Source organism: Mauremys mutica, chromosome 1 (genome assembly GCF_020497125.1).
Source record: "Mauremys mutica isolate MM-2020 ecotype Southern chromosome 1, ASM2049712v1, whole genome shotgun sequence".
In the NCBI taxonomy this organism is placed as follows: domain Eukaryota; kingdom Metazoa; phylum Chordata; order Testudines; family Geoemydidae; genus Mauremys; species Mauremys mutica.
Window position 1 is genome coordinate 333,493,703 of NC_059072.1, and position 21,906 is coordinate 333,515,608.

The 21,906-nt window shown below is 40.7% G+C and overlaps 1 protein-coding gene across 1 annotated transcript in view; it reads right to left on the reverse strand.

The window, feature by feature from the left end:
- Positions 1–21,906, reverse strand: part of CNTN5 (contactin 5) — a 1,047,172-nt gene that overhangs the window by 285,796 nt on the left and 739,470 nt on the right. The window contains exon 9 of the mRNA XM_045019421.1: positions 9,935–10,030. Within this exon, the coding sequence (XP_044875356.1) occupies positions 9,935–10,030 (96 nt within the window). The remainder of the gene's footprint in view (positions 1–9,934; positions 10,031–21,906) is intronic.

Genomic DNA, 21,906 nt, shown 5'->3' on the forward strand with positions numbered 1-21,906 from the left:
AATCTCTCTCTCTTTGTTCAATCCCAGCCATCGTCTTTAAATCATTTACTGTTAAATCTCCATCCTATCAGGCTTGGCTCAGTTACTATTGTATTGTACAAGGCAGCCCTGGCTGAACTAATGAAAGGCTGGCATTTAAGGAATTTAAATAGATTTTTTTAAAAAATAAAAACATACCCAAGCCCCACCCCCCTCTGAACTGATCTGAAAAGGCCACACGATCAATGTCTAGAGATCTATGGCCCACCCAGCACTGTGGCTTTTATCCTTACAACATGCCTGGGAGGTATGGAATTATTAACCTAATTATATGGGGATCTTGTCCAAGAAGTCCATAGCTGACCTGGGAATTGAACCCAGTTTCCTGAGTGCCTTCAAAAAGTGCCTGAGTAGAGTCCTATCCACTAGGTCAAGCTTCCTACCACCACCACATCTCTCCTTAATAGCCACTATGCAACAACACCCATAGAAATGAATCAGTTAATCACTGTGAGATTGAGGTTGGTTGTCAATTATATTACATTTCTAAAGAACCCTGTTGCTGTCATTCCTGTTAAATCCTATAAAACTATTCCACAAGGGTAGAGAAACATGCAGAGAAAGAACTAGACTCTGAAGTATTAAAAATAAATAATTTATCACCTCCCCCACACCTTATCTTACACTTCCTCTTGTTCCAGCTATCTTATCAACGTTATATTTGTGGCTTCTTCTCCTTAGCTATATTGATTTACTCTCTCTCTCCTCTTCTACTTTTCCATAGTGTGCACTAGAGAGGCTGTCTAGGATTAATTAATTTTTTCCCCATACCATGGGCCGTTAAACTGAAAAATCTTCAACTGACATGTTTTTGAGATTATATTGTCCCACCTGTCGTTTTAGCACAGCAACGGAGCTGAATGGTAACAATAAGAATATGGAGTTTGGGTCAATTTGTTCCTTTTGTAAAAATTCTTACATCACTTAACTATTATGTAATGAATATATTCCCACTTTTGAATCAAGGTTGGAAATATTTTAAAATGTAAAATAGCTTGTAACATGAAAAGTTTCACAACATTATTGACTGGTTACCAACTTAAACTGGCAACTTTACTCTTATAGTACTTGTTACAGGACTAAATGTGATGAAATGAATATAGAATTCAATTTAAATCTGGCAGGATCATTCTGTCTAGTTTAATTACTGGGTTGAAGAGTTTCTGCTGGTTATATCTAATTTACAAAACACCATGATCCTAGGACATTTTAGTAACAGGTTAGTAATTTGTCCCTAGGGAAAAAGAGTTTTCCCATTACAGAAACTTCCCATCATTACTGTCCCCTTTGGCAGAATCCAGACCAGTAGACACATATGGTAGATGCCTGAAAGGCAATAACACATGAGTTTGGGAGCAAAATTTGTCAGTGCATTTTTTTAATTAATTAATCTGTCTTGCTTTATCCCTCTTTCCCTTAGTCTTTTCACTTATAACTTGATTCCCCTGAACTGGCAGCTAGTGTAATACTTGCTGACATTAGTAAGAGTGTGACACAGTAGCATATGTCCCTAAAGCAGAAACCTGTCAATGCTGCCCATGCACCCAGCATCATGTACTGGCTTAATTGAGCAAGGTCAGCCAGTTTTCCCTCTCTAGGTTCCATGCTTCCTGAGGGGCAAAGTATTCCAATGAGTGATCCACCAGATCTAAGGCCACTAAACTTTTGGTGCTTGTTACAGCTTTTTTTTTTTATTTCTTGATGTAAGAATTGTAGAGTGGTGATGATGATGAAACAACAACCAACAGTGCTAACTCCTGGAGAAGTTTTGTAGAACACAGCAAATTACAAGTTAGAGACTTTACTGAACGTGGATCAATTGCGTATTTGTTTTCATTAATTTAACTTCCTTGTTTTCTTAGTTTATAGTGTTTATTTTAAACTTTCAAAATTATCTATGAAGAAAGTGTAAGTGAAAAAAAATCATTTATTTATATTTATCTCCTTCAAATATTGCTTAGGAGTCTGGGCATATTCTTATAATTAAAACATAATTAAAATATAGTAAGCAAACACTGCCAACACTGCTGAGCTTCAGTTCATCTGCAAATTTGACACCATCAGCTCAAGATTAAACAAAGACTGTGAATGGATTGCCAACTACAAAAGCAGTTTCTCCTCCCTTGGTTTTCACACCTCAACTGCTAGAAGAGGGCCTCATCCTCCCTGATTGAACTAACCTCGTTCTCTCTAGCCTGCTTCTTGCTTGCATATATATACCTGCCCCTGGAAATTTCCACTACATGCATCCGACGAAGTGGGTATTCACCCACAAAAGCTCATGCTCCAATACGTCTGTTAGTCTATAAGGTGCCACAGGGCTCTTTAACAAATTGGGAGTATCTAGATCAGTTCCCTGAATAATCATAATTTGCCTCAGCTGTATCCTACAAAAAATTCTAGAAACCCAAATAATTTAAATTTGACAACCACAAACACACACACTGCCTTCGCAAGACTGAGGAGGAAAACACAAATAAATGCCCAAGGGAGATCAACAGCAAAATTACTGATCATGAATTGAGCAATGAAAGGGATGCAACAGAAGGAAAGATGATGCAACTAATCCTGTTAGTTGATTCCACAGTGAGAAACCTGGGCTGAAACATCAAGCTGGTGCCCAGATAAAGAACACAAATTGGATTGGTCCCTCCAGGGCGCCAAAAGAAATGATGCCACAATAAGGACTCTGGATGCTTCCATTAACAGAAGCCCATATGGGAACAAGCAAACATCACTAGTGAGCGAAGGTTCAGTGTGATCAACCTCAGGCCCTGTTCAAATTGAAGATGACGATGTCAGTGGTTATTTCAGAGATGCTTCTACTCAGACAGTGGTGCAAGTGGAATCCATTTCTTATCAGTACAGCATGTGACCTCCTCACATTACCCTCCACATGACTCCTCCCCACTCTGCCCCTAGCCTGGGGGTCCCCATACTTTCCCCGTCCCTTCCCCATGATCCACACCTCCTTACCTGGGGGGGGTCTGTCTTCCTCCTGCTGCGCTGGAGATTTCAGAACCGCAGCAGTGATAAGAGCAAAACATGTGCCCACAGCTCCTGTGGTGCGGTTATACCATCCCAGCCCTTCCATACAGGGTCTCCTCTGTCTGTACAGCAGCTAGCCCCGCTGGAGGACAGGGCTTGTGCGGGGGGCAGGGCTGGGGGCAGTACAGCAGTCGTGCTGGAGGAGCTGTTGCAGTGGGGCAGTCTGTTGGCCTCACATTCTGCTCCTTTCCCTGCTGCAGTTCCTGGGAGAGCCCTGCAGTTCAGGGCCCTCCCCGTTTTGTGTGTGCTAGAGAGAGATCCTATGGTCAGGTCTGAATTGAAAATCTGCTGCCACTATGACCATAAGTGGCATAACCTGTACTGGTCAACGCTGAGTGCTGGGCAGCAGTTAATTAACCCAGAAACCTCAGGAAGTGCCAATGGCTTCGGGCTGATGAGCACCTGAGGAGGGTAGTGGAACCCTTGATGGAGGAAATGCCATCTAAAGGCAGATGAGCAAATTCACTCAGTGTTCTTGCCCAACACGTCCACATAGGGCAGATTAGGCCCTTCAGCTTGGCAGATAACCAATCTCGTTTGCATGGGAGAGGAAAGACTCATCACTTTGTCCATGTGCTGTTGTTCTCTCCTAGATGCAAGATCTAGTCTATAAGGTCTGCATAGTACAATTAAGCATCCAGTATTAAAGCAATATAATAGCACGAAGGAACTGGAAACAAAATTACAATCTCATATAGTAGGATCACATACCCATGTCATAATACAATCAATATTCAGCAAGCAAGCTCAGAAATAGTATTGGTCTGGAGTGGTGAAGTCCAGAGCTAGTTAGCTTATAGGTAAAGATAGAGACTTGGACTCAGGAGACCCACGTTCAATTCTTTACTCAGCTGTGGACTTTGTGTGTGACCTTGAGCAAGTTAGTTAACCTCTCTCTGCCTCAGTTCCCCATTTGTAAACTGGGGATAATAATACTTTGCTACCTCGAAAGGGATAGTGAAAGAATAAAGAGATTACAAAGGGGTCAAATACTATCATAATGGGGACTACGCAAGTACCAAAGATTGTGTTGCAGTGTCTCCTGCAGAGAGACAGGCCTGTTCCAAGAAGCTCATAACTGGGTATGAAAACCTCCCAAAGTACAGCACAGCTGGATTTGATGTTCCAGCTCAGCCCAATCTTCACTCAGTAGTTTCAGTTTTAATGCAAACTCTATTTTCAAATCCATTTTGCGGAGTCTGAGCTGTTCTAAGAAGTTATTTTCTGTGAATTTTCAAAGTTCTGAATACAGAGCAGGTGAGTGCAATTTTCTTTTAATGTTATTTGAAGTGAATTTTTGTAGTTTATATGAGGTAGGGGCAGGGTTAGCCATTTAGTACATATAAAAACTCAAGCTAAAACTCCCAGCCCTTAAGATAAAAAGGTTCTCATTTCCTTTTAGTGACTTGCCAGGTTAGCAAAACACTCTACGCAGACATCCAAAAGATGCATGGGAAGTACTACGACCGGCATTAATCATCTGTGAAACATTTCCCATAGAAGCTACTGCTTTTGTAATATTGAAAGAAAAGCATAAAAAGATGCAGTTTATGGCACTGTTTCCAAATAGGGCAAAACTAGATTTGTCCTTTAGAAAAGATATAAAAGTTACAATTTAACATCTGTACAGCTGTTATGTGGAAAGACTGTAAAAGCAGCATCCTTTGCAGACAGTAATATCCCTTTGAGGCAGGAAGAAGCATGCATCTGCTTTCCATGCTCACAGAATGTAGTACGTAAACACTGCTCTAATTTTAACAATGAAAATACTCATTCTCTATTAAGTAGTTACTAAAAGCTTTGAATAAAAGCATTAAAAGGGACAACTGAAAGCATTAATTCTGTGGGGAAAAATGTAAATAAGGATAAAATCTTCCATTCATTTTTAATCTCACTATAGTGAGCCTTGTAATTAACACGATTAAATGACTGAATAAAGACCCATATTTACATGCTTCAGAAAGTCACAATAAAGAACTATACTATTGTCCATAGAAAAAATGCAGCAAAGGCCTCTTAAAATAGACTCACTGAACAAAGGCTGTCATTTGAGGAGGCTGAAATCGATGAGCATCTATCAGCGAGAGTTAACATAAGAGGGCACATGGAGGGAGAGGAATTAGTTTATCTAGGCAGGATGGCCCACCTGGTGAGGGAGCAATTGAATATTTTGAGCTAATTGTCAAATCTGCTGGGGAGGGATAAACTGAAATGGTGTAGGGAGTCCTTTGAAAGAAGTAGGAAGTATTATCCTGGGAATGATGGCCAAAAAAGAGTCCATCAGTAGATTTTTATCTTCAGAAGGAATGTATGTATCCAAAATCAGTTTCCTGATATTTTTTTTCCATTTCAATATGGGGAAGGTACCGCTACAGAAAAAAACTCTTTCCCATCCTGATATCCTGAGAGAGGCTTGTTTAATTTTGCCATTCAGTGATCTCCTGTGAAAGAAATCAATACCAGAAAAATGGACTTCTTAATGCAAGTCAAAGCTCAGCTTCATTCTCCTCCCCTCTGACTTTGCTCAACGTCCCACATAGGTTTCTGGTGCTACAGTTGGTAAATTTATTTTAGATGGGTATTTTGTGCTCTTTTCATATGGAAATGATTTGGAACAAGAAACTGTACAACTAATCAAATGATTTATTTAAAAACATTTCATTTTCTTCATTTTTGTTTATTTGGGGTTTTTTAATCATTTTCATCATCCCTGGATAACACATCAAAGCAAAAATACATTAATAAACACAAAACAGACCTATATGCATATGAAAACTACTCTGTGATTATATTGCAAAGCCCTCTGAAAAGAAATCTGTGTAGTATTTTTATCAATTGTTCAGCAGTCTTGTTTAGAGATTGGCAAGCAGTTGATAAAAGTATTCACCACTGACTGGTGCTTTGTACAGTTGCTCAGACTTGTTTGAAGAAACTGGTATTCTGTGTGAATCAAGTGTGTGTTATTTAATCACACTTACTTTATCTCATATGTGAAAACAAGTTAAATTCATAAACCAGTATTTCTTTCATCCCTGTTCTTCACAGAGTCATTTGTGCCCTGCCACTACGATACCGTCACTGGCTTTGAAGATCCCAACTGTGCAATCCTTATCCATGCTGGTGAGCAGTTACTCAAGCGAGCAGTCCCACTAATTTGAGGATGGAAGACTAGGACCTTGTTGTTGGAGGTATTGCTTAAGAGGCTGTGGGGAGTGATTAGATTTGACATTCCACCTCAGACCTTTGTCCTGAGATAAGAGCTGGAGTTTGTTGAGGGAGATGTCCAGGAGGAATGACTTCAGTGTGACTATTTGTGAGAGTAAGTGATCATCAATGTGAATAAGGACTTCACAGTTAAGCCCATGGTGTTCATCTACCAAGAAATAAAGGTATGTCTACATTGCAGCTGGGAGCAAGTTTCCCAGTGCAGGTGAATAGATCTGAACTAGCTCCGCTCAAGCTAGAGCACTGAAACATCAGTGTAGCCAGGGGTTGCATGGGCAACATGAGTATATACCCAGGTGGTCTGGGTAGGTTTGTGCTCAGACAGCTAGCTCCCAGCTACAGTGTAGACATATGTAACCTAACTAAAATAAAATATAACTCATGATCATCTCATCTGGGACATTCACACATTCTATAGACACTTTAAATAGCAGCCTTTGGTATAGGTGCCTCAGCTAATGGGCCACTTAAATATCAATGTGACCAGTTATTCACCTACAGGTCTGTCTCCAAAGTGATTTTCAGTGAACAAAATTTCTCTCCTCTAAAGACTACCACAGAAGACAATAGGAGTTTCAGATGCCCAATACCTCTCAAAATCAGACCCAGATGGGCATGCAAAAAAAGAGACTCCCAATATCAACATTTTTGACCCTCTTATCTACAAAGCTTTAAAATGTAGTTATGCTCTGAAAAGGGACTTTGTAACACTGGCATCATTGAGTTCCTTATTGATTGTCTCACACTGATTTCAATATCAAGTTTGTTCACACTGCAAGTAAAAACTTGCTCTTTTCTAATGGCCAGTCTTGAAAACTCATGCTGGACCTGATGGGTCAGCTGGGTTCTTACCACCTTGCACATCATCACCGTGATAAAGATTCTGCTGCATTACTTATACTCTTTACTCCTGCGGGAATTCTGTGCCACTGTGCATGCACAGAATTCATGTCCCCCAGATTTCTTTGCTTCCCCACAGAAAAATGACTTTCTGACAGGAAGCAAAGGGAAGCTTCAAGAGCAGTCACTCCCTAACTGCGCAGGTACATCATTTCAGGCACCCAGAGCAGCTGGCAGAGGGGTAAGTCACTGCAGGGCTGGGGACACCCCAGCCAGTGTCTCTTACCCTGAGCCAAGATCAGCTGCTAGTCCCAGCTGGGCAGGAGGCAGGAAAGATGGAACTTCCTCTTCCCCTGCAAGGAGTGGCTGGGGCTGTGTCAGACCCAAACCCAGAAACCTACCCCAGCTGCAGGAAGCTCAGCATCCTGCCCTGCTTCCTGCCCCCATTGCTCCTCAGCTGTGGGAGGGAGAGGTCACTGTTTGGGGATCTGCTCCCCATCCACCCAACCCCCATGCATCTGGACCTCCTATACCCAGACACCCCCACCAAGCCTCATCCCATACATCCACACACACACCCCGCCCTCTATATCTGAACCCCACCCCACTGAACTCAACCCCTGCATCTGGAGCCCCCCTGCACTCAGCCCCCCTGCCTCTGGACCCCCATGCCTGCACCCAGACCACCCCCCATTGAGCTCCCTACACTCTGATGAGTCTCACCCTCTTGCACCACCCTGAGCCCCCACATCCAGCCCCCCATTCCACTGACCCTGAACTAGCTGCACCCAGACCCCCACCCCACCAAGCCCCACTCCCCCAGCACCCAGATCCCCCTGCCGAAACTCCCACAGCCAGACCCCTCTGCTGAGCCCCAACCACTTTCACCTAGAAGCCCCTGCAGAGTCCCATTACCCCTGCATCTGGAACCCCCCCACGAGACTCTATGCATCCAGATCCCCCACACCTAGACCCCTCACTGAGCTGTCTGCACCCAGATTGTCCCCCACAAAATCCTCTCACCCCACACCTGGATCCCCCCCCACACTGAGGCCCTCCACACTTGGATCCTGCCTGATTGACCCTGCCTGCCCCAAATCTGGTGCACCTGGCGCAGAGGGGCAGGACCCCAGGGTGTTTCTGGGGCAGGCCCAGGACTTGTACTGTGTTAGTGTCAGATACAGCCTCATCACTGAGCCCATGTCCTGAGGGTGGGGGGAGGAGAGGCTGCAGGGTGATCTCCTACCTTCATACAGCCAGTGGCCTGTGCACCCCTCTGCCATGCTGGAGCCTCTGCATTTATTTATTGATAAATACAACTTGCAGAATTTTGCAGAATTTTAAAATATTGTGCACAGAATTTTTATTTATTTTTTTGGTGCAGAATGCCCTCTGGAGTAGCTCTTAACATCTGTGCCACTCTTTTACCCTTCAGAAGATTTGGACAGGCATAGCTGGAGGAATTCTTGGGAAAACATATGAAGGGCATGCATTTGGGAAGCACGTGGGAAGGTGAGGTGTTTTGTGAAATGATAGATGGTAAAGAGTAGGGTTGCTTATGAATGCAGCAATGACCAATTCCCTCTGTCCTTTCAGTCTCTGCCTGTATTGCAAAGCCAGACCCAGTACCTGTCTATGTGCTGGAATTGCCCCACTTCTGCCCATCTCCTTCTCCTCACTGAATGTACTAGTGATGCCTCAGTACTGTGCAATAGCATTGAATGAAAAGGAGCTAATTGCTTAGATACTATGGTGTCCTAGATTAGAAGAGACCATCAAAGGATATGAGCAACTGGGAGAATGGGCCCAGAAAAGAGCAGTGAGTTTTTGGAGGGGAATAGGACAGATAGTTGGAAATCAGCCCACAGTGCCATAGAATCCAACCCCACCTGCAGCCCCTCCAACAAAAGAACCATAAAAAAACAACAAACAACCCCCCACCTAAACAAGACCCTGTTCTACCAAATTAAACAGGATTGTCCTCCCTTTGGTTTAACCTCTCCTCTTCTTTCTACAGAGTATAACCTCTCTCAAGATGGCTATATGAACCCAGAAGCAAATCTCCTCTAAACATGGAACTCAAGCCCAAGCAGGAAAAGAACTATTCTACAGTGTCTATGGACAAGAAAGTTACTGAATTATCTAAAGTATCTCTAGGAATTACACCTGAATATTCAGTGTGAAAATATCAGACTTTCTATAACAAATATTTACCCATCCACACACCCTCTACAGAAGAATGAGTTTGAGAAGGAAAAACATAACCACACTGGCATTTCTAAGCTTTTGTTTGGAAAGTTTCAGATGGATCCATTTCTTGGGATTTATGATTATTTCTGACTTCTAGCAATGATGCTGTTGTGCTGGAAACAAAGCTATGCAGCAAGGGAATGCAACCAAAATCATAGCTGTACTAGTCAAAACAAAATTCAATTTGTATTCAACAACTGTATCTCTGCACTGGAACAAATTTTTGAAGGCTTCTAAACTCTAAAAGAAATCACCTTCTGTGACTCGAAGGCAGCATATTACTCATTGGCAGTATGGAGATTATTGCTGTTATAGTCAACAGTAATAGTGGGAATAAGACAATCTTCTCCCAGAAACCCTGCCTACTCAATGGCATTTACAGTATATGATCTTTAATTACTCCTTTGGTACTCCAAGAACTGTCAGCAGAATTGTGCATATTTCACCTTTAAAGTTTCAGTCAAATGTGTTCTAAAATAATGAGCAGATCGTAAAACAGAGCAGTATCAATACAAAATGCAGTCTACTGTACCTGGTGAATGAAGTGGAGGAGAGCACATCAGAACAACCCCTTGACCTTCTCGTACAGAGACTGCACTTCTCGTCCGGCCACTAAAATTTCCCAGATCTGTCAACATAACACAACATTTTAGTTGCATGGAAAGGGAAGTTATTTAATTTTGCTACTAATGTGATTTACACTTTATTTCTTTTTACAATGCTGACAGTGCCTTATTTTCATTTCTTAATCTATGATAGGAGGGTCTTGAAAAACAAATCCATTTTTACATTACTTTAACACTGTTTATTGCTCCTTACCATGCATGGATATGGTGTAAGTGGAAAAGTATTAGCAGTGTACCATTTATAACAGACATTTAATAGCTCTTTTGTTTCTTTTTACCATTTCCTGTTTATTGATTTCCTTCACCGATAAAAGACTTTCATGCACAGAAAAAAGAGAAATAAAGGTGAAGAGGCTGCCCTGTGTCTAATCTGTAGCCTGTAGAGGGTTGTTAATGTGTCATCCAAAGAATATTGTGTACAATACATTGTTATAAGTGGGGAGGAGAATCCACTTTCATGGCTCTATAAGCAAATCTGCTATATAGCACGCTTATTTTTAATACTCTTTCCCATATAATTTCTCCAGTATCCAAGTCATAATCCAGTTTTGGGGAACTACATTTTGCCTCCCTACATTTCTCCCAACAATTGAAATTCAATTAGGTATATTTCACTTCCCCCACTAAACTTTTGAGTGATGCTGCAGTGCCTTATGATGAAGAGAGCGGATTGAAATTCACTATTTCTGATTCATGGAAAATGTTAACATTTTAAATGTTTTTCTGTTAGAATCTGAATGATTTCAAAATATTTTGCAGAACAAACATTCTGTAAATTTTTGTCATTTTGGAAAAGTATTGTTTCATAAAATGTTGAAATTTTGCTTAGATTTTTTTTCATTTTATATTATTTTTAACTTTAATAGCACATAAGCAATAACACATATTATGCACTACTATTGTGAGGTCATCATATAACATAGTTGAAATAATCTATTAGTTTTTATGTTATTGTTCATATTATAAAGGGCAGCTGCTGGTACTGATCAGTTCAGTTGTCAGTCAGGGTTAGTAATGCTTGAAACATGTTATCTTCTTCTCTAGATCAATGTGTCTCCTGTTTGTATCAAACTGTTTCATTACAAAACAAACAGAAATAATGACAATAAAATGAAAATTTTAAAAAACACAAAAACATAAAATTTATAACACAATTTTGAAATTTGAAACAACTTTGAAATTTTCCAAAAATTTTTTTTTCCCAAATGAAAGATATGTCATGCTGAAATAATTTTCTTTCATCAGAAATTTTGTTGAAATACAACTTCTTTAAAAAGTTTGGTTTTGTTGAAACAACTTTTTCTGATGAAAAAACTTCTCATGAAAATTTTATGACCAGCTCTAATTATGAATAGTTTATATTTATATGCTGCCTTTCATTGAGAAGATCTGACTCCTCCTTGAATTACAGGAGCCTTTAGAGCTGGATCTAGAGACAAACTGCATGGTTATGCCCTCACGCGAATATTTACGGGGAAGTAACTATGGTGGATTTGTTGTCTTGGGGTCATATTAGAACCATTAGTCATTGTGGAGTCTCAAGTGACAAACAGCCTATGTGTACAATTATTTGCCTGTGGTTGATCGTGAGGCTATCAACATTCCTCTCTGATGTGGATCATGGCTAGATTACTGCAATATACTCTGCTTCAAGATATGCTCAGAGAGGACTCAGAAGCATCCACTGCTGCAGAATGAAGTTCCTGAACATAGGAGTAGGATGAGCCAGAAGAAGTATTTATCATATGGGATTCAATGATCTATTGAAGCACCTATTCACTTATGGGTATAGATCAAGGTATTGGCTATTATCAAAGTGTGACCTAACAAGGGAGGTGGATTGCAGGGAGTTCTCCATCAGGTGTTCCATAGACTCCTAGACTTTAAGGCCAGAAGGGACTGTGATGATCATCTAGTGCCAGGGGTAAGCAATTATTTTTGTTATGGTTCAAATTTCTTGGTCAAGGTATAGTCAAGGTCCAGATTCCAGAAAAAATAATATAAAAATAATAACAATAATGACAATAATAAGGAAATAAAAAGTTTTTGCGGTCTATTCAAAAGCATCTGGCAGTCTGGATTTGGCCCGCGGGCCACCTGTTGACTACCCCTGACTCTAGTCTGGCCTCCTGCACATTGCAGGCCACAGACCTTCACCCATCCACTGCTGCAATAGGCCCATAACCTCTGACTGAGTTACTGAAGTCCTCAAATTTTGATTTAAAGACTTCAAGTTACGGAAAATCCACCATTTACTCTAATTCACATCAGCAAGTGACCCACACCCCAGGCTGCTGAGGAAGGGGCTTTGCCAATCTGACTTGGGGGAATTCCTTCTTGACCCCAAATATGGTGATCAGTGATACCCTAATCATGTGGGAGAGACCCACCAGCCAGACACTGGGGAAAGAATTCTCTGTAGTAACTCAGAGCCCTCTCCATTGGATGTCCTATCACCCGCCATTGAGGAAAATTACTAATAGCAGTTGTGGATGGGCCTATCTCATAAATGGATCAGTCTTCAAAGAATTACATTTTTTGTCCCCACTATTCCCCCTGGGAGGTTGTTCTAGAACTTCACTCCTCTGATGGATAGAAACCTTCAAATCTTTTCAAGCCTAAACTCATTGATGGCTAATTTAAATCTATATGTTCTTATGCCAACATTGTACTTCCCTGTCTCTACTGAAAATACCTCACCTGATGCGTTTTATGATTGCATTGGCCTTTACACGGCTGCATCACATTGGCAACTCATAGTCATCCTGTGGTTGACCAATACACCCAGGTCTTTCTCCTCTGTCACTTCCCTCTGGCATGTCCCCAGCATATAGCAAACATTCTTGTTATTACTTTGCACTATTAAATTTCATCCCATTTCTATTACTCCAGTTTTAAAGACTGTCCAAATCTTTTTGTATGATATTTCAGTTTTCCTCTGTATTTGGCAATGCCTCCCAGTTTGGATCTTCTGCAAATATTATTAGCACACTCCAACTTTCTGTGCCAAGATCATTATTGAAAACATTAAATAAGATTGGTCCCACGACCAATCCTGGAGAAACTCCATTTGTAACCTCCCTCCAGCCTCACAGTTCACCTTTCAACATGACATGTTGCCGTCTCCCCTTAAACCAGTTCCTTACCCACCTTTAGATTCTCATATTAATCTCCATCTTCCAATTTAACTAATAATTTGCCCTATGGAACTATATCATATGCTTTACTGAAATCCAGTTAGATCAGTTCTACTTCTTTTCTTGGTTATCTTGGTTGGTCTGCCTTGTTCTATCTTTTGTAAAACCATATTATATTTTATACCAAATATCATTTATTTCTAGGTCCTTAACTATTCTATCTTTCAAAATTTGTTCTAAGGCCTTGCATACAATTGAGGTCAAACTAACAGGTTGGTAGTTTCCCAGGCCACTTCTTTTTTCTTTCTTAAATATAGTTACTATATTTGCAATTCTCCAGTCACCGGGTACAAACACCGAGTTTATGGATTCATTAAAAATCTTTGCTGTTGGGCTTGTAATTTCATGTGCCAATTCATTTAATATTCACTTCAAAAATGTATTTGTTTATCCATTTGATTTATACTGATTTATATTAGCAACATTTATCCAGAAAGGTTCTGGAACACTTTATGTAGACACTTATCACTGAAATGCATCCACTTCTGGAGTGAGAAGCAACATGTCTCCTCAAGCTGTGATCTCATCCTATATAAGGAGCTAAGCAGGGTCAGGCCAGATCAATGGGATGGAAAAGCTCAAAGAAAAAATAAGCTGGGTGCCACAGAATGGTGCTGACTTCAAGATGAGATGTAAAAAGTCCTGATCCCTATTGAAGGCTTCAGATCAATCTCAGTTTCCTAGATAAAAAGCAACACACAAACCCTGACTGTTCATTATAATAATTGTTCTTGGCCTCCTTCCAATAAGAACCTGATGAAAATACTGTCAATGAAAAGATAAGTGAGCTCCCTAAATTGTGTAGTTTGACTTGTTCTGAGATTAGAAATTCAAATGATATGCCTGTGCAAACCTCACTGAATTTAAAATTTGGACAGATCTGGAATTGATTTGTTGTGGTTTCAACATATTTCGAGAAGGAGAATGTGTTCTGAATCAAGAGGAGCTAAGCACAATGAGAGTTACCCATATCACTCCTCTATGTACAGGAACAGAAGTAATCAGAAACAAGAATGCCTTCCTATGACTTTGGAAAAGAAAATTATGCTAATGATTCCTGCTGACATCATTACAGGGATGATTTAACAAAGACTACCTGAGATCCTTTTCGTATGTCTGCTTTTCTGCATTTATTTGATTCTACACGTGCTACAAAAGTAACACCACTTTTTCATAACTCTCTCATCTTTGTAGGAAAATTACATAACTGAAAGAAAATAAGTTTTATTAGCCTCAGACTCTGGATTCTGAATCATGTAAGGGTTGATCCCTGATAGATAGTTCCAGAGTTCTGGCCAAAATGGCAGTGTTTTGTATTTATAATCCTTGTTCTTTCAGTTTTCATTTTGCAAATTGTATCTGAGATGGATTTCATTTGGAACACCAAGCTTCAGCGCAATGAGTAGGACTGGTTGAAAATTTTCTGTCAAAACTTTTTTTCATTGGAAAAATTAGCTTTTCAATACTTTGAAATATTTTGCAAAAAGTGTCTGTCTTCTGCAGAAATTTTCCACTGTTCATTGAAAAACTGATAAGTAAAATATTTCAGCAGGAAACTGAAATATTTTGATTTTGAAACACCACTGCATTATCTCACAGGAGTTTTAGTTTAGGTGCCTCTTGATACCAGCCTTTCCACTAAAGGCCAGCCAGCTTTCATTTCCCATGATGCACCTAAACTATATCTCCTATAAGGCAATGTGGCACTATTTCAGAATTGAAATATTTTGGTTTGAAGCTGAAATATTTTGTTGATTGCTTTTTTGCCAAAAACATTTTCCATAGAAATAAAAAGTTTTCCATAGAAATAAAACCCTCTTTTCCAACCAGCTCTAGTAATAATGACTGCACCACAACTAAAGGTGGGGGAAAATTTGTGTGGGCTTACCCAAAAAAGGACATCTCTGCTTTGTGGTTGGGGGGGGGGGAGGGAGGAGCAAGAAGGTCAGAAACTGCTGCAAAAGGTGCTCGGTGGTCAACTTTGCAGCTATGACTCATCTCCCCCACCCTGGAATGTGCATAAAGGTACGAAACCCGGGTGGGGTAAGTCTCTATGTGAAAGCAGCAAGGAAGCCAGCAGAACAGGAACAGGCTGGGGCTCTAAGGTTTCCTGCAGGAACATGTGGAAGCAGCACGGCCCCAAGAAAGCATGTCTCCAGAAAAGCAGCAAACAGCATTGGCAACAGCATGGTTCCAGGGGCATGGAGAAGGATAAGTTTGGGAAAACGCGGGGGGGGGGGGGGGAGGGCGTGTTACTCCCCTCCCCCGGCCCCAGAGACAAGGAAGGGCAGGCACAGGCAAATTACACGGAAGGGGACAGTGAAAAGAAGGGGAACTAGCATCCCCTGCCCCAGGTACTTCCACCCACAGGCAGGCTGTGTAAACAGGATGGCTCCAGGGACACAGAGAAGGGTAAGCTCAGGAAAACAGGGGGGCTGTTAACCACCCCAGCCCCGGCCCCCGAGACAGGGAAGTGCAGGCACAGGCAAATTACACAGAAAGGGGACAGTGCAAAGAAGGGGAACTAGTGTCCCCTGCCCCAGGTTCTTTCACCCCCCAGGCAGGCTGGAAGCTGCAACCAGGGAGGGTGAATTTGCAAGCGAGGTGAAGCAATCAGCATTTGCAAAGCAAACAAGCAAGCAAAGCAAGGAATTCAATGTGCATGGGGCCGGGGGGAATAAAACAAGGCAAGGAAACTTTAACAGTTTCATATACCAGAGGGCCTTGCAATTCTTCGGTAATGGCAAGGACGCAAAATATGCAAGTACAACATAACAAGGAAAGCTCAGCCCTGGTCTACACTACAGGGTTAGGTCGAATTTAGCCATGTTAGGTCGATGTTATAATGAATGTGTCTACACAAGCAACCTGTCGACCTAAAGGGCTCTTAAAATCGATTTCTGTACTCCTCCCCAGCAAGGGGAGTAATGCTAAAATCGACCTTGCTGGATCAACTTTGGGTTAGTGTGGATGCAAATCGACATTATTGGCCTCCGGGAGCTATCCCAGAGTGCTCCAATGTGACCGCTCTGGACAGCACTTTCAACTCCAATGCACTAGCCAGGTACACAGGAAAAGCCCTGGGAACTTTTGAATTTCATTTCCTGTTTGGTCAGTGTGGCGAGCTCAGCAGCACAGGTGACCATGCAGTCCCCCAAGAATCGCAAATGAGCTCCAGCATGGAGCGAACGGGAGACACTGGATCTGATTGCTGTATGGGGAGAAGAATCTGTGCAGGCAGAACTCCAATCAAAAAGAAGAAATGCTGATATATATGCCAAAATCGCACAGGGCATGGTGGAGAGAGGCTACAACAGGGACACACAGCAGTGCTGCATGAATGTCCAGGAGCTCAGGCAAGCCTACCAAAAGACAAAGGAGGCAAACGGTCACTGTGGGTCAGAGCCCAACACATGCCGCTTCTACGATCAGCTGCATGGCATTCTAGGGGGGGACCCTACCACTACCCCACCACTGTCTGTGGACACCTGCAAGGGGGGAGTCTCACGCAACATGGAGGAGGATTTTGTGGATGAGGAAGAGGAGGAGGAGGAGGAGGAGGAGAATGTGCAGCCGGCAAGTGGAGAATCTGTTCTCTCCAGCAGCCAGGACCTTTTCATCACCCTGGAGCCAATACCCTCCCAAGGTGGAATCCCCGACCTTGAAGGCGGAGAAGGCCCCTCTGGTGAGTGAACATTTGTAACTACAGTACAGGGTTTAAAACAATAGTGTTTAATGTTTGATTTTCCCCGAAGACTTGGGATGGATTTGTGGCCAGTACAGCTACTGAAAAAATCTGTTAACATGTCTGGGGATGGAGCGGGAATTCTCCAGGAACATCTCCATGAAGCTCTTCCGGAGGTACTCTGAAAGCCTTTGCAGAAGGTTTCTAGGGAGAGCTGTCTTACTTTGTCCTCCACGGTAGGACACTTTACCATGCCAAGCCAGTAGCAAGTAGTCTGGAATCATTGCAGCACAAAGCATGGCAGCGAATGGTCCTGAGTTTTGGTTGCATTCAAGCAACATTCGGTCTATATCCTTCTGTGTTAGCCTCAGGAGAGTGATATCATTCATGGTCACCTGGTTGAAATAGGGGAATTTTTTTAAGGGAACAGTAAAAGGACCCCGTTCATGCTGGGCTGTTTTGGGGGGAGGGGTGAAGGGATCATCCCAAATAGCCACGCGGAGGGGTGGAGGGAGGTGTGTGCTGCACATCCACCCGAAAACCACAGCCCCTCCTTTTAAATGGCAAACCCAACTGGCATTGCTTGCTATGGGAAAGGAAGGCGCTGCAGTTTGAAAACATTCCCACATGTTATCAAGGCATTAGAAGCCAAACCCACATATATTTTGGCTTACCATGGCTGCCTGGAAACTGAATTCTGTTGCCCAGCTGTGTGTGATGTGTCAACATACCAGCAGGCATTCAATATAAAAGGCAAAATGCGACCTTGTACCTAATTGATGTGAATAAGCATGGATTAAACAAACGGGGGGCGGGGGCCGGTGAAAGCCCTGGAGAATTGATTTAAATAAACATGGATTTGCATGCACTGTACACGTTATCTGCCGGGTAGTCCCAGACATCTATATAATAAAATTGTGGCCTGATTAAAACCCATAACAAGTCTCCTGTCCTTCTTATGGTATACCCAGACAAGTGTCATTTGGATAAAAGGTTTGAGGCTTGTCTTTTTTTCTGTAATAGGAAGATTCCCACCCTCCCCACAAAGAAAGAAAGAAAGAAAGAAAGAAAGAAAGCTCAATAGTCAGGTTATAGTTTTGTAAAAAAAAAAATCTAATAGGTCCCTTTTAGTCAAACCAATGAAGTTCAAGGGGTAGGGAGGGTAATATAAGGTTCCAGTTTCAGTCCACTTGATTACTCACATGTTAAATCTTTTAATTGTACTTGTGCTACCAGAGGGGGTTGGTGATAGTCAATATATGGTACAGGAATGTGTTAGAGTGCAGGTTTGGCTATAAAATAAATACTACAAATGCTTTAAAAAACCCTTGAAATAACGGGAAGTTGCAGAATGACATAAGCAATTCCCCCTTGCTACAATAATTAGTTTGAGGTAGATGAGGTGAATGAAAGGAAATGTTAATACCCTTTTGTTAAATATTAACCATATGAATCTTGGCTATAATTTACATTTAAACAAAAGAAGAGCAGCTATTAACAAATCCCTTATTTGCTATTCTATTTTTCAAGAAAAATAGAAGACAATAGAAGACTGTATGGAGTGTTAGTATTAGGAACGTAGGAACCACAACACTCTTTCAGACCATTAGTCATCAAGTCTAGTATTTTGCCTGCAGTGGCAATCAATAACTGTGGTATCAGAATAAATCAGACACCCTCTAAAGAATCCACCTAGCCAAAGTGTGCGATGAGATACATGGCTCACGGATAAGAAAATATCTTTCTGTGCTCTGCTGGTGTTCAGTTTATGCCCTGAGAGATTAGATTTGTTTACTCTTATCTTAGAATTAGTGCCAAGATAACACCTACTATACGTTTTCAAAGCAGGGCCTGAGGTTTTAACTGCATGACTTCCAGCAACTTTAATGTGAGTCATGACCCCTACCACTTCCAAAATCTATGGATAATAAATGGAATGCAGCATTTTAAAAAAAAAACAACAACCAACAGTCTTCTTTATAGAAAATGAATTATGCATAGGTCACCCTCATACATGGATAAAGGTTGAATGAAGCAGGTTCTCTTATATGTGTGCCAAAATCATTCTCTAGACTAGAGGGATGCCCAACTATAGTCACTGAAGATTTTATGTTATTGTAAACAGGAGATAGCTTAATGAGGTGTTCAGTGAACAGAGAACCATCTCCTTATGAGAATCTTTCTACTTTGGCCATATTTCTTCAAGATCAGTAGTTCCGATGGAAATATTTCCATTAAGCAGAGTTTGTGAACAGAAAATCAAAGCAGCAAAAAAACAAAACAAAACAAAAAAACTTATGTGCCATTCTGGTGCTTAACATATTTTGCTTTGACATGTGTATATCCCCTTTTTAAAGAGAGTATACTGCATAAGAAAATTAACTGTGCATTATTTAAAGCACTTGTGTTTTACAGAGTGATGTCATGAATGCATAGTAAATTGCTGCAGAACTTGCCTCATTAACTGTAAGCAAATTAGATACCATTAAAAGAGAGACCACAGAAGTCTAAATCTATATATTAATTTCAGTAAACGAATTTAGTGCTTAGTAAAGATGCCAGATAGACAGCAGTGGAGACTGAATTTCTCTATTTCACCATAAGAACAAATACATCAAATGCCTCAGTAGTTTCACCTTTTACATACTGCCTTGCCAATGTACCATGAGTCTAACCTGGCATTACCACCTCTGACAGTGCAGGGATCGTTCAGTCTCCATGCTCATTACTTCTTTGTCCTGTCTCCTGCTAAGATATGTGAGGGGGAGAAAAGGAAAGGTAGGTTTTTGTAGTGTTGACAATTGTCCATCAAGAACTGGAATAAGACCAACAACTAATTTCACATAGGCTTCTAAAGTGATGTCAGATAGAAATTTCTTTTGACTTGGGCTGGATTTGAACTGGTGACTTGGGCTGAGCGGGGAACAGTTTTCCCATCTCACAAAATATTTTTGAGATTTCAAATTATTTTCCATTCCATGTCAGCATGAAACTGAGAACTGTCAACATTTTTTTGTGAAAAATGAGAGAGAGCACTCCCACCTCAGAATAGTCAATAGCCCAGTGCTTAGGCCACTCCCCTAAGAAGTAGAAGACCCAGGTTCAAGTCTCTGCTTTGCCTGATTCAGACCAAGGAATTGAACCTTGGTTTCCCACATCCCAGGTTAGTGCCTTGAACACTGGAATATAAAGTCAGTCTTTTATGATCCAAAAATTCTATTCTGGACCCGAGAAACCTTTCCCAATGAGTCAAAACTCATACATTCCTATACAAAAGTTTCAGTTTCAACAATTTAGTATTTTCCAGCAAAAAACATTTAGTTGACAATTCCCAATCAACTCTACCCATCCACTTCTCTGGTTGTCATTATTTTAGTAGAATGAACCCATAGCAAACCACTGATCCATGGGGCCAGCAACCCACAGGACTCATAGATGTTACTTCCTCCTCTACTGTTAAAATATACTGTATATAATACTACCCCTGCTCCTAAACCAGGGCGATGATTACACTGCCCAAGGATGGGTCCAGTTCTGCCAGGCCTACCTTATTGTTCTGTGCTGCCTCTCAGTTTTGCACTCCTGTATTAGGCAAATAGTGTAATGTGTGCTGCATGGAGCCAAGTGAATGACAGAGGTGTGGTGCCATCATATATGACTCTGAGGGATAAATATTACCCAATTATATTAATAGTAACAGCAATTTCATAGAAATGAATACATTACATGAGTCCTGATGTACAGACACTTCTATACTCATCTAATGAAATGTAGTTTGTGTGTATATTTACAATGGAGTTCAAAGGAGACATTTAAAATGAAATGTGTTAAAGATGAAGATACAAACTGAAGTAATGTTTAAGGCATGTATAATGCAAACAGCATTCTTTGTAATGAGCTAAAAAATAGCCCCAATATAAAATGGAATTATTCTGACAGACCAAGGACAAACACCTTCATTTTAATATGATTACAGAAAAGCCAGACATCTCCTCCTCATATTAAGCAGACAGGTGAAAACAAATGGACCTTGAGTTTGGGATTTTACTTTCTTTACGCAGATTTAGACAGAAGACTTACACAGAAATAATTCCTTTTTTTTTTAAAAGGATATTTGTCATAATTCTATTATAACCTGTTAAGTCAATTCTATGCCTTGATTTTACACTCTGAACAACAGAAAATACAAACATGTGGTTAATAAACCGTAATAACTGTTTCTGCAATAAAAAGTTACATATTAAAATTAATGACGTATGACTGTTAAGTGCATTTTGAAGTTACAAAGAAATTTCCTAAGCTTTAATTTAAATTGTGGGTTATATTAAATTGTGATATTTTTGCAATCTCAAAACACTGAAAGAAATGAATATATAGCTTGTATTGAGATCCACATACAATTTTATGAACTTTGGAAATGTATATATCAAAAAATATTTTGCTACAGTAGACACATTAGTTTGAATTAAGGAACACAAACATTTTAATATTTATTAAGTTAATGATCAATAATGTAAAAAAAAATTCAGAAGATATTTACATTGCCTGTGAACCAAAATCGATCTCTTCACCAAAATGAATGTGAAAGAAAATTAATAATTGTCAAAGTTTTTTCATACCTTATTTATATAGAGAACATTCAAAGAAAGTGTGAAACCAGTGAGATGCACACATTCTTTAGTTAACATGACACAGAGGGAACTGAGTTAACCATTTTCATGGAAATTATTGACAGAGAGAAGCAACAAAAGACACACATGTAATGGCAGTCTCCAGTCAACATCTACTGGAATCTCTATGTCAGCTACCACAAAGAAGAATCTCCAGAATGCAAATAATCAACTGAGGAATCTCTAGACAATGGCAGTGTCTTCAAAGGAGAAGCAAAAGAGATGCCTATGCATAGGAATTCACTGTACTGATACCAGTGACTATCATGCTGACCAGTTCTATCTCATTGTTTCCTTCTGCTTCCCATCTATCTGTTGTTTCTTGC